We start from the raw sequence: 17,617 nt of genomic DNA, 5'->3' as shown, positions 1-17,617 counted from the left end.
AGAAGGACTACCAAATAGTAAGAGCCAAACATTTAAGGTATCTCCAGAAATTGAGAGCAGTGAATCTTTTTTTAAAAAATCACAATCTCCAGTGATTCCACTTTTTAAAACCTCTCATTTATCATGAGCTGTCAAGTCCTGGATAGTTTCCTGGATCTCAGTTTTAAAAGTTTCACTGATACCAGGGGACTCAATAACAGAAACTAAATGTCTGAGAGGTACATTCGAGTAATCAATCCACTAGTCTTGTCAACTTTCTCTTAGGAGAAGAAAAAATCCTCCTTTTGTTTTTTCCCAATCATTTCCAAAAGTTCCATGTTAAAGACAAATGATGACTGAGGGAATATATACAGAACATTCATCAAGTTTCATAGAAAAGAGGGTAAAGGCATCAAGGCCATGTGTTTTTGGATTCTGCAAGATGTTTGAGGGATCACCTCTCTGTGGTTGATTGTTTTACTTAGCATTTTATAAGGCTATATATTTATTTAAAAATCAGTTTCGGGTGCCTGGGTGGCTCAGTTCAGTGACTGACTCTTCATTTCAGCTCAGGTCATGATCTCGCAGTTGTGAGATCAAGCCCCACACTGGGCTCCGTGCTGGGTGTGGAGCCTGCTTAGGATGCTGTCACTCTCCCTCTGCCCTCCACTCCCTCTCTCTTTTTTCTCTCTCTCCCTCACAAATTTGTTTTAATAAAACTTTTAAAAAATCTGTTTCAGGGGCACCTGGGTGGCTCAGTCGGTTGAGCATCCGACTTCGGCTCGGGTCATGATCTCACGGTTTGTGGATTTGAGCCCTGTGTCAGGCTTTGTGCTGACAACTCAGAGCCTGGAGCCTGTTTCGGATTCTGTGTCTCCGTCTCTCTCTGCCCCTCCCCCACTCATGCTGTGTTTCTCTCTGTCTCAATAATAATAAACATTAAAAAAATTTTTAAATCCATTTCATATTTGCTTTTCCAAATGATTCATGTTGGGCATAATTTGAGCTAAATCTAGATAATGATTGAGTTTGGGCTTCAAGAAAATACACTTCATCTGAATTTTTTATTATATATTTTCACGTCTGTAACTCTGCCTCTTGCATGGCCATTTTATTTGGTAAATTTGATCTATTTATAATGACTTTTTTTTTCCAACCCTGCCAATGTCTAAGCAAGTAACTGCCTCTCTTTTCCCCAGTCCCAGCTCTTCAAATATTGGAGCCCAGTTCACTGTTCCTTGTAGCAAGTAATATTGATCAATAAAATATTCTTCATCAAGTATTGGTACTTTAGTGAGAAAGAGGTTAGGTTTATCCTTTGCTTTGTCAAGCAGTTGAATACTTGGAGTCTTTGCATCACCTGCTGAAGTTTGACCTAGCAGCCACCTGCTCAGGATTTTTGAACTTACTGCTCTGCACCTAGATGTTGTCATATATACATTATTCAAAATATAACTGCTGTGTTCCAGCTGTATGAGCACAGGATGTAGTTTTCATGTTTGCTAAACTAATTTATCTTAATTAGCAGTGTATTTTTTTCTTTATAAAACAAAGTTTGAAACCATAACATTCTCAAAACTATGCCCTTCAATTGACAGTTTTCTCGTGTGTGTGTGTGTGTGTGTGTGTGTGTGTGTGTGTGTGTTTATGTTTATGAATACTGAGCCAGCTATCAAATTCCATTAAGGACACTTAGCAACATGATGGATTGTTGTTACCATTACCAGTTTATTTTGTTGTTGTTGTTGTTTGGTGACTTTCAGTTTTGATTTTAACCAAGGCTTAGATCAATAGTATTTTTTACTAATCAGTTGTAGATTCATTGTTTCTTGACTTTTGTATCAAAGTTTAGAATTTATAGTTGTATTTAAAGATATACTCAACAGAACTCAGTTGAAAAGATTCTGGCAGTTGGCCAGAGAGAGTTAAGTTTCTACATTTATACCAGTTTGATAGCCATACAAGACTTGACTTTACTACTTTCAGAACAGTTACCATTTCTATTTTGGTGGTAAATATTGTGATCCTATAATGTATTTTCAGGCACCACAATAAATAAAGGCTGTAATCAAGGCTGTAATAGCTGTATATTCTTCTAGGAAATGACAGTTTTTTGTCATTCCTTTTTTTTTGTCAACTCTTTCATACCTATTAAGATCTGTAACCATGAATAATTACATATTTGGTGAAGAACATTTGGTAATATGAGGCAAATTATTACACTTCAGCATTCTTATCTGTAAAGTGGGTATACTTCCAACATAATCTGTTTTTGAAGGTTAATTTATTTTATTACAAATAGTGAAAGGCTCTCAATGCTTTCAAAATGATGCTAAATTAACTTTAGGGGTAAAAGTGTAAACTTGAACAACATTTATTGTTACCCAGGGCCCAATCAGTGTCATTTTGATAACCTCTAGTTAAGACATAGTATTCATCGGTTAGGTTAACAGAACTTCAAAATACTGATCAATGCCCATGTGGCAGTCTCTTCGGATGAACTTGAGCCAGCTTAAGGGGCTTTCCTCTGCATTTTGTTCCTTTTTGTTTGGAACTCAAAATTGTGTTGAATCTTCCCTGATACTTTGTGACCCCATTTGTCTTTGCCTACCTCATGAAGATACTTGATTAGCATAGCTCCTGATACTCCTTTTCTTTGTGCATCTTATGTATCTGGCTTCCAGAGTACTGGTGAAAAGACCAAGATACAGGGTGACAAATTATGAGGAAGCAATATCTTATCATGGAAAGAGCTTTGGACTAGGAGAACCTAGATCACCCCGATGATGCTTAGTGTATACTTTTGGGTACATGTCTTTATGAAGACTTCTGTTGTTAGTTATCTAATCTAGAAAACAAGAGCTTTGGACCAGATATTCTTTTAAATTTAACTTCAAAACCTTCAAAGAATTAAGTGAAAGGTGCTTCTTTGACTTATTGGTAATATGTTAGTGGATACTTCTTAATCTTTAAAAATCTAGTTACTTAAACAAAATGTATTCCTTTTGTATTTAGGTGAAGCAGATTACCTCTAAACAACTGGTTAATTTGTACATCTACTTTTCTGTGCATGGCAGAGGGACACCATGCAATGAAGTCTGTTCACAAGCGCTAAAATTTTTGGCCCTTCCTTATAGCCTGTTCCACACAGTCAATGGTATTTATAAAATGCCTGCATAAACTGTATGTGACAGGCCTGTTTTTCTCCATACATTTCATTTAAAAAGTAAATTTTTACCATGAAGCAATCTGTGAATGGTATGGTAGTGCTAAGACATAATTATGATTTTATAGTAATATCTAATAGTTGAGCATTGTAGCTTTAGAAAAATCACTCAACACCTCTGAGTATAGTTTCCTCTCATCTGAAAAATGTGATTCTTGAATCTAGTCTGAGATATTCCAAGAGAACTCTATAGAATCAATAGCCATTATAGCAATAAGACTCTAGTGCTTTGTGGGATAATTAAATCTTCCATTGGGGCACTTAGAAAATGTCATCTGTATTACTTGGTGCTAGTCAGTGCCCATAGTTTTTCTTTCTTGACTCTTATCTATGTGTAGTTCAATTGTTCCAAGTCTGTCAATTTTCGTGTCAGTTGTATGTAAAATCTTGGCTAGCAGATGAAAGTAAGTAGTTCATGCCTTTTTGAATTTAAAATGAAGAAAACTTCACTGGCCGATCTGAGGATGTGTCTTGTTAGAGTTAAACTCTAAACTGTAAATACCTTCACAATTTTACAGTAAATTTCATTAAGACAAATGCTAACCCAATAAACTAGTATGCGTTGCTGCTGCTGCTGTTTTAACTGAATATGCTGCCTTGAAATCTTGGCATATCTTTGGTTTTTGTTTTAAATATGGAACAATAGGCCTGATACTTCAAAGTACAGCCATCTTTTTTGCTTATGTTCTAGAGAAAGCTGTTAAAACTTCCAAGAATTAAGTTTGGAAAGACTTTTCATGATTTTCATAAGATTGTTTTTACCATTCCCAGCCTAGAACTAATACAAACCAGATTGCTTTGGGAGGAGTTGTGATATAGTAAAATAATTCAAGTCAGCCACCACTTAGAGTCCCCTGCCATTGTGAGGACTACAAACATAAGCAAAGGGATCTGGAAAATTGAGCTAGAAGTAGCTACGAGTCAAGAAAAAGTGAAAAACAAATGGGCATTGAGTAATACAGATGGCATTGCCTATGTGCCCAGATGGAGGAAAATTTAAATATCACCCAAATCACTAGGATGTTACTGCTATAGCCAGCCATAAACATTTGTTTAATATCAGAGAATCATTTCCGATTCCCTTCCATCTCTAGCATATATTCATTTCCTCCTCCCCCATCTCAAATACACACACACACGCACACCTTTCTTCCTTTGTGTTTCCCATTTGACCATAACTTAAAGTTTCTGAAGAAGTATTTTTCAAACTGTGGGTCATAACCCATTAGTAGAACAAGAATCTATTTGACCAATTTTTTAATGAAAAAGATTAAAATAGAAAATATCAGAATGTACTACATAGTAAGGGAAAATATCATGAATTTACTTCAGCTAAATATCTCATGTATTTATATGTGATTACACTATAAAATGTATTTCTTGTAGATTGCCAGTTTTAGAGTTGGAAAGCCATCATTCTAGAGTGTTTCATCTATTTGTGCCTTAAACCTAAATTTCTTTAAATATACATGTTGGGTGGTTACTGCATAAATATTTGGATAAGATTTTTAAACTAGAATTTTTGTTTATGCCTGATATCTTGTTTCTAACCTGCATGGCCAGAGGAAAACCCATAGTGTTGACAGTGTTTTATAATGTTACTTTTTAAAAAGTCTGTTTTTCTGCATCATTTTCAATTCAAAGAATCCTCTTAGAATACTAATATGTTTCCCCTAATAGAGTTCTTACTGGTTTCTATTGGTCTGAAGTACTAGAAAGCATGCCTACGTATACGTAGCATTAAAAATAGGATTGGATGAGGGGTGCCTCGGTGGCTCAGTTGGTTGAATGTTCAGCTCTGGCTCAGGTCTTGATCTCACAATTCATGTGTTCAAGTCGCACGCTGGGCTTGCTGCTGTCTGCGTGGAGCCCGCTTTGGATCCTCTGTCCCCTCTCTCTCTGCCCCTCCCATGCATGCGCTTGCTCTCCCTCTCCCTCTCTCTCTTTCAAAAATACATACATACATAAATGGATTGGTTGATTAAAACCACAATGAGATGTCACTTCACCCCTGTCAGAATGGCTAAAGTCAAACACACAAAAAATAACAAGTGTTGGTGAGGAAGTGGAGAAAAAGGAACCCTCGTGCATTGTTGGTGGGAATGCAAACTGGTGCAGCCTCCGTGGAAAACAGTATGGAGGTTCCTCAAAAAATTAAAGAATAGACTATAGTGGGAGATTCTAGTTTTTCTTAATCTTGAACAACTAAACTAAGCATAAATATTTCTGCTTCTAGGGATATGAGAAACAATTCAGTTCCAGGGCTCCTTCTCTTTAAAATTAACCAACCCTGGGGCGCCTGGGAGGCTCAGTCGGTTTAAGCACCCGACTTCGGCTCAGGTCATGTTCTCATGGTTAGGGGTTCAAGCCCTGCATTGGGCTCTGTGCTGACAGCTAGCTCAGAACCTGGAGCCTGTTTCAGATCCTGTGTCTCCTCTCTCTCTGTCTCTCCCCTGGTCATGCTCTCTCTCTCTCTCTCTCTCTCTCTCTCTCTCTCTCTCTCAGAAATAAATAAAACATTAAAAATTTTTTTAAATTAACCAACCCTATTTTTTTTAAAAATTCAAGTGTAGGTAACATACAATGTTATATTAGCTTGGGAGTGTACAATATGATTCAACAGTTCTATATGTTTTCTCAGTGCCCATCAAGATAAGTGCACTCTTTAGGGCACCTGGGTGGCTCAGTCTGTTAAGCATCTGACTCAATTTCAGCTTAGGTCATGATCTCATGGTTCGTGAGTTCAAGCCCCATGTTGGGCTCTGTGCTGACATCATGGAGCCTGTTGGGATTCTCTCTCCCTCTCTCTGCCTCTCCCTTGCTCATACTCTCTCCCTCTCTCTCTAAATAAATAAACTAAAAAATTTCTTTAAAGAGAAGTAAATAATGTATATAAAGTTCAGTGGTCAGCACATAGTAGGAGCTCAGTAACTGATAGTTGTGGTTTTTTAAAATTTCTTGAGTGTAGTTGACACAGTGTTATATTAGTTTCAGGTGTACAATATAATAATTCAACTCTATATGGCTTGGTATTCATAACAACTAGAGATTTTCTAACAGTTACAAGGTGCTTCTTTAGTAATGGGCCATCATAGCTTTAAAAGAAGCTATCAGCTTCTCTCTAATGAATAACAATTGTGGCTATTCTAAGGTCACACAACAATTGAGGGAAATGCGAAGACTTGAATCCTGGTCTGTATCCTCAGTCTAGTTCTCTGTACCATTCTGATTTCTGCTTGAAAGGATTACATAGAAATTTTTAGAATGTAATTAAAAGTTTTTTAGTCTAATAACCAGCTATAGTTCTAGAATATTTTAACCATATTAAAGTGAAAATACTTCATTAGAGAACAATCATACCTGACCACAGCACGATTTTTTAAAGTTTTATAACAAAGCCAACAGTTGAATAAGTATTTCACTTGTGTCTTCTAGCTTACAAAGACTAATGCTGAAGTCTGAATGCTAAAAAATTAACTACTTTTTTACAATATTTTGTCTACCAGCGGCTTCATATTTTAACTTTTTTTTTTTACTCGCGTAAACTGTTATGTAACTAGATTTTAAGTACTCCTTGAAATTTGTGTTAGTAAACTGTTTTAAGGAGTTCACATTGACCTATTATAAACAGCTTCTAAGAACACTAGGTTCAAAAGATTGGTTAGACTTCTGGACTACTGATAAAAACCCCATTGGATATGAAAAAAGTTTCTTAGAGTTGGTGCTCTATTGCACCACATTTTAATAGCAAGGTGATGATAAATACTATGTTTGTAAGCCAAGCTGATAACAGTACAGCAAAACCCAATTTCTGAAGAATATAATACGGTCAGAGTCATCCTATTAATAACGGATGTTGTAAAACAAAACAAAACAAAAAACTTGCCCCTTTATCCTGCGAGGTATCCATTTAATCATCACATATTCATTGTTCAGGTGCATGTTTTCTCAATTTTTAAATTACTGATTTAGGATATGGAAGACTCACTTATATATAAGCTCTCTTTTCTTCCCTGATTAGTTGCTTTGTAGTCACAAAATCAGAGTTGTGCTAAAGTGATATGATATAAAGTGCTTTAATCCTATTTCATGATTTTTTTGTATAGTACATGAAAGTGATTTAAACTTCTAGAATGTTGTGTAGTAGATTGATGTTGTCAAGTAGAAGCTAACAGAGTTTTAACATGTTCCACAAAAATTATTTTTAACAAAATTAGCTTACATTTCTAAGACCAGAATTAATATAAGATTTAAAATTTTTATTTATTAAATAAATAACATACAGTGTTATATTAGTTTCAGGTGTAAAATATAGTGATTCAGTAATTCTGTATGTTAGTACTCATCAAAATAAGTGGACTCTAATCCCTTTCACTTATTTTACCCATCCCCCAACCAGCCTCCCTTCTGGTAACCGTCTGTTGTTTCTCTATATTTAAGTCTCTGTTTTGTCTCTCTTTTTCTTTTTCCTTTATTCATTTGTTTTTGTTCTTAAATTCCACATATGAGTGAAATCATAAGGTATTTGTGTTTCTCTCACTGGCTTATTTCATTTAGCATTATACTCTCTAGCTGCATCCCTGTTGTTGCAGATGGCAAGATCCTGTTCTTTTTTATGGCTGAATAATATTCCTCTGTGTGTGTGTGTGTGTGTGTGTGTGTGTGTGTGTGTGACATTTTCTTTACCCATTCATCTACTGATGAACAACACTTAGGCTGCTTCCATAATTTGGCTATTGTAATGCTGGAATAAACATAGGGGTACACATATTCCTTTAAGTTGATATTTTCGCATTCTTAGAGTAAATACCCAGTAGTAGTGCAATTACTGGATCAAAGGGTAGCTCTATTTTTAATTTTTTGATGAACCTCCATACTGTCTTCCACAGTGGCTTAGCACCACCAATAGCACGCAAGGATTCCTTTATCTCCACATCCTCACCAACACTGGTCTTTGAGTTTATTTTAGCCATTCTGACAGGTGTGACGTAATATCTCATTGTAGTTTCTATTTGCATTTCCCTGATGATGAGTGATGTTGAGCATCTTTTCATGTGTCTTTTGGCCAGCTTGATATTTTCTTTGGAGAAATTTCTGTTCAGCATGTCTTCTGCCTATTTTTACTTGGGCTATTTGGGTTTTTAGGTTTGAGATCTGTAAGTCTTCATATATTCTAGATACTAACGCTTTATCAAACATGTCATTTGCAAACATCTTCTCCCATTCAGTAGGTTGTCTTTTATTTTTGTAGGTTCTTTTGCTGTGCAGAAGCTTTTTATTTTATGTAGTCCCAATAGTTTATTTTTGTTTTTGTTTCTCTTGCCTCAGGAGACGTATTTAGAAAGAATTGTTACAGCCGATACCAGAAAAATTACTACCTGTGCTTTCTTCAGGATTTTTATGGTTTTAGGTCTGACATTTAGGCCCTCTATCCATTTGAGTTTTATTTTTGGGTATGGTATAAGAAAGTGGTCCAGTTTCATTCTTTTGCATGTTGCTACACAGTTGTCCCAGTACCATTTGTTGAAAAGACTTCTTCTAAATGCCTATTATTGCCTCCTTTGTTAAAGATTAATTGACCTGACCGTATAATTTCAAGTTTATTTCTGGGCTTTCTATTCTCTTTCATTAATCTGTGTTTATTTTTGTGCCAGTACCATACAGTTTTTATTACTACAGCTTTATGTTATCACTTGAAGTCTGGGAATTGTGATGTCTTGTTTTGTTTAACTTTTCAGCATTGCTTTGATTATTCGGGGTCTTTTGTGGTTCCATACGAATTTTAAGTTTGTTTGTTCTAGTTCTGTGGAAAATGCTGTTGGTGAGCATGAGATTTCATGAAATCTATAGATTGCCTTAGGGCATTTGGGCATTTTAACAATGTTTGTTCTTCCAGTCTCTGACATGGAAAGTCTTTTCATTTCTTTGTGTTGTCTTCAATTTCCTTCATTAGTATTTTATAGTTTTCAGAGGTCTTTCACCTCTTTGGTTAAGTTTATTCCTAGGCATTTTATTATTTTTGGTGTAGTTGTAAATGTAGTTGTTTTCTTAATTTTCTGCTGGTTTATTAGTGTATAGAAATGCAACAGATTTCTGTACATTGACTTGTATCCTGTGACCTTACTGAATTCATTTATCAGTTCTAGTAGTTTTCTTAGTGGAGTCTTTAGGGTTTTCTTTATATAGTGTCATGTCATCTAGTGGAAGACTTTTTAATTCCGTAAAATTAGTTTGCTTGGTCTAAGTTGCACCAAGGTAACTTTAGAGATTAATTCTCTCAGAGAAGACTGTTACTAGAGACCAGTACAGTCTCACTGGTTGTTACTGTGTTTTAAAGATGAGACCAGAAATCTTGGGTCTTTAGCAGAGATTTAGATCCTTAAGAGGAAAGTGGCCTGTACTTTCTCCCTCCTGGATCTGTCTAGAAAACTGTGATTATACCGATAATTAAGTGAATCGTTTGTTCATATAGTTTCTGAATAGCTTTTTACTGTTTCTTGGATTTGAAGCACTATGTGCTGAAGGTATTTAGTCTGGCAACCTTAATAATTCCTACATTTCCCCTAGGAAGTTGAATCATTTGAAAAACTTATAGCTGTGTTTCTCTCATATGTTAGTAAGTTACATTCACTATAAAATGTAGTGGTCATTATATAGGGCCAAAGTGGGGTCTTTAAAAAAAAAACAAAAAACAAAGCACGAGTAAGAGAAAAGAGAAGCTCTAATGACAGTACGCACTATTGGGGAAAATTTGCCATTTTAGATGTGATTTATTTAAGCTTATTTGTTTATTTTTGAAAGAGAGAACACAAGCTGGGGAGAGGCAGAGAGACAGACTGACAGACAGAATCCAAAGCAGGCTCCAGTTTCTGAACTGTCAGCCAGAGCCCAACGTGGGGCTCAAACCCATGAACCATGAGATCATGACCTGAGCCGAAGTCAGACGCTTAACCTACTGAGCCACCCAGACAACTCTAGATGTTACTTTGGAGATTTTGATAGTTTCTCCCTCTAAAAATTTAGGTAGCAGTTGATGACATTATTGTAATTGAATCACAAGTTGTCATTACCTCTGAAAATATAAATTTCCAATTTAGCATTATAATCAAAGATATTTTTACCTTAATAAATTGTTCTAATATTTTTTGAGAAGCTACTTTTTAAAGAAAGCTGCCACTGTTACCCTCTGGGGGGAAAAAAAAGTTCTGTTTGACTTCCATAAAATCCAAATTTAATAATGAATTTTTCATGAATGTCTTCCTTTGTGTTTATTAATGCAGATAACAAGGGAGTCCGTCGACTTGAAGCATGAGTTCAGATGCCAGCCAAGGCGTGGTCACTACTCCTCCCCCTCCCAGCATGCCTCACAAAGAGAGGTATTTTGACCGCATCAATGAGAATGACCCAGAATACATTCGAGAGAGGAACATGTCTCCTGATCTACGTCAAGACTTCAATATGATGGAGCAGAGGAAACGAGTTACTCAGATCTTGCAAAGTCCTGTGAGTTGAAATAATCAGGCTATAATTTTTCTTCTCTCTGGAGACCTTGATACAGGGAGGTAGGAGGTATCTTAGAGTATGCTCCCATTAGAAGAAGAGTGAAGGAGGAGTGACTACTAGTTGCCCCTGGTCTTTCAGAAGTGAAATGAACACCTAATTTATAGATTTAATTTGCAAAGCTTTAATAACAAACTAGTAATGTCTTGGTGGTGTAAGTTTTCTTTGTGTGATTTCTGAGTGTAATGCTTCATTTAAAGGAGGACAAAAGATGTGGCTGAGCTAGGATTCCCAATTCAGAGTGAGGCATGACTGAATTGTCAGGAGCCAAGAAACATATTTTCTTCTTTCTTTGTGCAGCCTGACACTCAGAGCCACATAGGAAGACTCCAGGCTTCTGTGGTGGCGTGTGATCTGGCAGCCTGATGTTACATGCACCTAATGCAGGCACACATAGATGCACACATACCAAACTAACTGCAGTAAAAGCGGATTATAAACCGAAGCTGAAAATTCTGTCTGCACAGTAATATTCAGACTCCGTAAATCAAATTGAAGTGATTTGTTAGTTTTCTTACAAGCCCTTAGTGGAATTGCAGTGGTCACCTATCAGTGATGGAAAATGAGAGAGAATAGCCTGATTTAACATGCAGAATGAATTGATAACCTTATGCCTAATGAAGATTGTAGACCCCTTAAGATAGAGTTCAGCAAACATAGACACACAAGGCACATGTTAGGGTTGATTAGGTTTACAGCTTAGGTACTAAAATGAGCACGAAGGCATAGAACTGCCTAAGGTGGCCCTGGTGAATCATTTTTGTTGTGCCCTTGTGAATTTAATCACAGAGGTTGAGCCCAAAGCCAAAGGGGAATTCCACTCTGAGTAGTTCTGCTATACCAGTGGCCTAGATAAAAGCAAGTACAAGTTATAAAAGCAATGCAAGCTTTGAGGAATTTAAGTATAGCTTAACTTTAAACCTATACTTTAAATAAACCCATAAAGAAATCTTTTCCCAATAGAAAGGGAATTAACCAGAGGATTCATCATGAGGGAGTAAATGTTCAGTGCCTTCTTTAATGCAAACCTAAACTTTCTGTGTTTATAAATACTTGAAGGGCACATTAATTATTTGGATCAAAATAGCTATATTTCCTCTTCTAAAGAAACTCACTTCACTTTTAAGAGCTAACTTAGTAGCCAAGTGATTAGAGTAACAGATAGTATAAAGTAACAGAGAATGAGATAAAGTTCAGATTTTGTTCAGAGTTGTTAAATATTGAGATTTTTCTGGGAAGTGCTCCAAAGAGGACCATTCAATTTTAACTATAAACTTTAAAAGGAAAAAGTACTAAGCTGCATTTCTATGCCACGGTTTTCGTTTTAATTTCCCCCATTAAATAAAGACAGCATAACTTTGAGTAGATGATCTAATTTTTTTATACCTAAAAAAATTTCCATTTGTAAATTGGCTAGAATTATCAATTTTACTTATGCCTTAGGGAGCTTAATGAAATAATGGGAAAAGCCAGACATATAGATTGTCATTTCCATATTCACATAGCAAGAGTGGTAATTTTCAGCCCAGAGAGGAACAAAGAAGATTTAAAAGAATTGTGGTTTGCCTGTTTTTTTTCCCCTAGATCTTTGCTAGTGAATTTCAAATCTCGTTTGTGAAAGACTAGGAAAAATATATAGATTTTGTCTTCCTGCCATGTTTTGGGGCAATGATTTTCAAATTTCTTTTAATACAACAAAACTTACAACAAAGGAAATGATCCTTGGTGATCTGCATTAGTATCTATTGCTAATAACAAATTATCCCAAAACTTAGCAGCTTAAAACAGCAAGCTTTTATTATCTCATTGTTTCTATAGGTCAGGAATTCAGGAGTAGCTTAGGTAAGTGGTTCTGACTCAAGGTCTCTCACAAAGTTGCAGTCAAGACATCAGCCGGGGCTCCTGTCATCTGAAGGCTTGACTGGCCTAGAGATTTCTGCCCTTGAGATGGGTCACTCACATGGCTGTTGACAGAGGGCCACAGTTCCTTGCCACGTGGACCTTTACCTGAGGCTGTTTGAATGTTCTCCTCCAGAGCAAGTATCTGGGAGCGAACCAAGAGGAGTCTGCAATGCATTTTATGACCTAATTTCAGGCATTAAACACCTATCACTTCCACCATATCTGTAGTTAGAAGTGAGTCACTAAGTTCAGCTCAAGCAAGAGCTGAAGAAGGAAAGAGGGATTAAGATCCACCTTTTGAAGGGAGACTTGTCCCCCTCTCTGAGCACAATTTAGTTGAAAAGCTTTGCAGTCCACCACAATTTATTTACCTTCCTCCCACATGCAAAATACACTCAGTCTCTCCTAACACTCCTGCAAAAGCTTCATCCCATTACAATATTTGCCTGAGTCCAGAATCTTATCATCCATCTCTGGTCCAGCTACAGATGGTACCCCTCAGGTGTGATTCCTTAAGTACAGTTCCCTTCAGTCTGTACACTTGAGAACTAAAGAGATGATTTCTCTTCCCCCCACACAGCCAATGGTAGGGCAAGCAAAGATTACTGCTATTCACATTCCTATTCAAAAAGGCAGGAAAACAAGGGCACAGAGGAATAACTGGTCCATAGCAGTTGTGAAATCTATCTGGGCAAATGTTTGGAAGTTCTCTTAATGAAGACATAGTCCTTCTACGTCCAGGGGTGAGCCTCGCTAGGGGCTCTGCCCTCTGGGCTTAGGGTTCCACCCTCTGAGTCATCTTCTCTTTTCCTTGAAAGTTAGCCTGTGTTTGTTCTTTCCTCAGGCTTCTTCCTTCTTGTAGACGTTTTAATGTTCAAAGACCTCTTCTTTTGGAACTTTGTTCCTTCAGGCCCAAAGCTTTCAGTGTTTCTGCAAATATAATTCTCTTAAAACCTATGTGGGTCTCCTATGAATATTGGAGTTCACTCTGTTAGACAAAACCCATAACTACTAATGATCAAAGATATGACTAATTCTTGTTTGTAAGCCTTCTACTTAAAAGGCTCAGTTTCTTTGGGAAGAAAGGAAAACACTTGAATGTTGTCCATCAAGCTCCTGCTGAACTTGACAACTTAATATGTAAAACAGTTGGTGAGTTTCAGAAAAAGAATGAATGTTCTTAAATCCCACCACTATGGGAAGCTATTTAGTCTGGGTGATGGAAATGTGCAATGCTACTCTGAACGATAGAACAGCAGGAATGTATAGGTAGTGATAGCTCAGGCATGTGACACACTAACATTTCTTAATAATAGGGCAATATGTAATGCTACAAGCTTATTTCAAAGATAGGAGAAACTTCAAAGCCTTTTACATTTCAGAATATCACTATAAGTAAGGCCTAAAATGTTAACAGGGCACCTTATTTAGAATAGTTGGTCAGAATCACCATGATTTATCTGGTCACTTTAGAAGCTTAAGATACAAGTACTCTTTATTAAATATGTTTGCATTTTTATTACATACCAGCTTTAAGAAAAGATATTATTCTAACCTTTTGCTTCATATTAATTAAGATGTAGGTAGAGGAGAAAGACCATCCAGAAGAAAATTTGGTTTATTTGTTTTTTCTCCTTTCAACAGGACCAGTGGTAATCTATTTCCAAATGAATACATTTCTTAATGGAGAAATTCTAAGTAAGTTTGTTATGCTCCTAATCCCACTTTGGGAGAGATCTAATAACATAATTGTAGGGTGCCTTGGGAGCAGCAAGTCTGTAATCTGTTTTTTCTTTTTGCTCCAATTTTTCTCTCTAGTAATTATTATGAGGTAGAACATCCAGGTGTGAATATTTAAAATCTATCTCTGATATTTATCAGTAGTCCGTTACTTGATGTCCATTAGTTAAACATTACTTATAAATCAGCATATGTAATTTTCTTTTCTTTTTGTTTTTTGTTTTTGTTTTTTTAGCCTTAACTGAAATAGTTCTATCAGGTTATTCTGTTTTATCAAATTGGTCCTCTTTTCTGTGACTTAAATTACTTTTCATCCAACACCACTTCTGAAAGCTCTGATTTTAGATACAGAAGCTAAGATCTGATACTTTGAGGTAATTTTACCTTTGGTTTTTAGTATACATGAATATGTATGTACTTAAAGAATAATCTTACCTATGTGAATCTCAGGTCTCCAAATCTTTCATGTTTTTATGATCACATTTATTTTTATCCATACTTTATGAATTCAGAAATTATAGAATTGCTCCATCAGTATTGACAGATGATGTATAAAATAAAAGGGTATGAGATTCTTTCTTTTAAGATATGCTTTTTCTAATTTAAACGTTTTGTTTTTCATAGAGTGATCTTTTTTTTTTTACCATAATTTTTTGGCTATGTGTTCATGAGAGAGCTGTCCAGACTATAATACTCTGAGTACAAAACAAGTTTTCAAGTAGAATTTTGTTTGAGTTGAAGAATTAAATGACTTTCCAAAAATTTATAACATTCAATGAAGATTCATTTCTCATTTTTAAAAAAACAGATGAACTTCTCCTATTATATGATGGACAGACCTAATTACACAAGAGGAATTTCTCATTCAAGTAACAGAATTTTTTTTTAGTGTTTATTTATTGTGAGGAAAGGGGAAGGGACAGAGAGAGAGGTAGAGAGAGAATCCCAAGCAGGCTCTGGCTGTCAGCACAGAGCCCGACGTGGGGCTCGGTCCCACAAACTTTGAGATCATGACCTGAGCTGAAATCAAGAGTCAGATGCTTAACCAATTGAGTTATTCAGGCGCCCCTCCAGTAACAAACTTTTAAGACTTTTAGAGCTTCAGATTCTAATGCCAAAAACCTGTGAAATGGATTTTGCTATCATTAATTCAATTAAGATTGAGATCAGATTCTTTACTTTCTTTCCTTATATTCTAGGAAAGAAAAATACTCTCGCTTTACTATTTTGTTAATTGAGCACTGCACTAGACCCTCAGGGAGACCCTAGGAATGTGAGAGACAACAGCTTCAACCATCAGATAATCATAGCGTAGTGGAGTGGGAAAAGTAAATCACAGTCCTACGATAGGTATCTTAAGTGTAGTAAAGGCAAATGTTAAAAGAATTAGAGTTGGGTGGGAAAAGAAGAAATTGGAGATCCCACCTATTTGGGATGATTAAAGGAGAGACTTCAGGAAGATCACATTTAAGACAGGTATTAGATAAAGGTTAAGAATGATTAGGTAGAGGAACAGTGGAAGCCAGCATTTCTCTTTGATGAAATAGAGTGAGAGCAGGGATAGAAAGTATGGCTGTAATCAGAGAGTGATGAGCAAACCTTATATGCTAAATCAGAGCACAAGGTAGTAACAGTAGATACAGCCAAAAAGTTATATGATGAATTAGAGAGATCCTGGAGTACCAGATGCTTGACCTAAAGGGTCAGCCCATTTTCTCATCATTTCCAGTTCTAATCTGTTTATGCAAATGTTTTGATATCTACATATACACGCACACAGTGCTTGCTTTGGATCTGGGTTCACCACCACGTATTAGTTATGTGACATGCAGAACTCACTTGAGCTTCAGCTTCCTTGTGGGTAAAATGGACCCCGTGGAGTTGTGACAATTAGATGAAATAACATAAAAGCAAGTTGTGCAGTGCCTAGCCCATAGTAGGCAAGTGTTTTTGTGAAAATTGTATATATAACGATTTGTATACATAACTGTAATATATATAGAGTATTGCTGATGTAAAGCATTTTATGACAGCAGTTTGAAGATTATGTAATTAAAATTCCTTAGACTGTATTTTGGTTTTTTGAAGGCCTCAGAGAATCTATCCTCCTAATGGCAGTCTGGTTTATTCACGTTCATGTATTCATGCATTCAGGGTGTAACAACTCCCGCTGCCTCCTCTGGTCTGCTCTTCTGTATCTAAGATGGAAGACATGGTTCATGCTGTGGTTGTATGTATGTTGTTTATCTTTTACCCTGACTCTTCTGTAGTGGATGTTCTAGGGAATTGTTGGATTTAGAAGCCAAGTGTGTAACCTTGCTGCCCTATGTATAAGTTAGTTTTTCATTCTGCTTTGATGGAAAAATTTCCAGCTGTTAAGTATTTTGGTACTTGAGGACCATCCTAATCTGCTGCTATGTAATTTTTTGCTCTCTCATTATAACCTAATGCTCTAATCTAGCCTAAGAGGTTTACTCTGTATTTCTGATCACAACACACCTGCTGCCTTATTACTTATATTTGGTTTCAGTGATACAACCCATCTCCCATAAAATTATGGATGTATCCTGTGCCTCACTGAGAGTTCCAGATTTCAACCTTTACTCCATTTACTTGTTAGCTGTGCAGCCTTGAGCAAATCATTGCCTATCTCAGGACTTTGTTGTGAGATTCAAATGGATAACTAAAAGGGTTATTTTATTAATACTGGATTTTAGAGTATGATTAACTGTCATCATAAAGATAAATAAAATTTTTATGCTTTGAATACATTATTTTAAAGCTTAACATGTTTATAGATAAATTTTTAAAACCTGCTGACATTTTATCATTATTAATTTTTACACTGTCTTATGACTGAGGTAATTATCTGAATAATATTCCAAAAATATTTGAAACATTAGAAATGTTTATTAAAAATAAGTGTTCATGACAAAAAATATTAAATCTTTTGTAATAGAATTCTTACCTCTGAAGCACTTTCAACTGTATAAAAAGCTAGGGAAATTTCATTTACTTTGAAAATTATTTTCCCACACTTTGTAGAAGCTAAATTCATATTTTTCTCTGAATTGATTTTAGAAGGGAGGGCTTACACATCCCCCTATGATACCATGGATCATCTCAAAGCTTTAGGATGGTGCCCACCATATTGTGGGATGTATGGAAGTGGTAAAAGCATTTTCACTAGTGAAAATAGCATTTGACCTG

General features: G+C 36.0%; 1 protein-coding gene across 6 annotated transcripts in view; it reads left to right on the top strand.

Moving 5' to 3' along the window:
- ADD3 (adducin 3) overlaps nt 1-17,617 on the top strand; it is a 121,144-nt gene that overhangs the window by 81,907 nt on the left and 21,620 nt on the right. For 5 of the 6 annotated variants that reach the window (XM_077762439.1, XM_077762437.1, XM_077762438.1 and 2 more), the window contains exon 2: nt 10,486-10,708. In XM_077762439.1, coding sequence (XP_077618565.1) covers nt 10,514-10,708 — 195 coding nt within the window. In that variant the 5' untranslated portion in view covers nt 10,486-10,513. Of the gene's footprint in view, nt 1-10,485; nt 10,709-14,322; nt 14,366-17,617 lie in introns of those variants that run through there. The other variant, XM_077762441.1, reaches the window with a different exon arrangement.

The sequence above is a fragment of the Crocuta crocuta genome, unplaced genomic scaffold, assembly GCF_008692635.1.
Source record: "Crocuta crocuta isolate KB4526 unplaced genomic scaffold, BGI_CrCroc_1.0 scaffold328, whole genome shotgun sequence".
Taxonomy (NCBI): Eukaryota; Metazoa; Chordata; class Mammalia; order Carnivora; family Hyaenidae; genus Crocuta; species Crocuta crocuta.
This window is presented reverse-complemented; position numbering and strand designations above follow the sequence as displayed.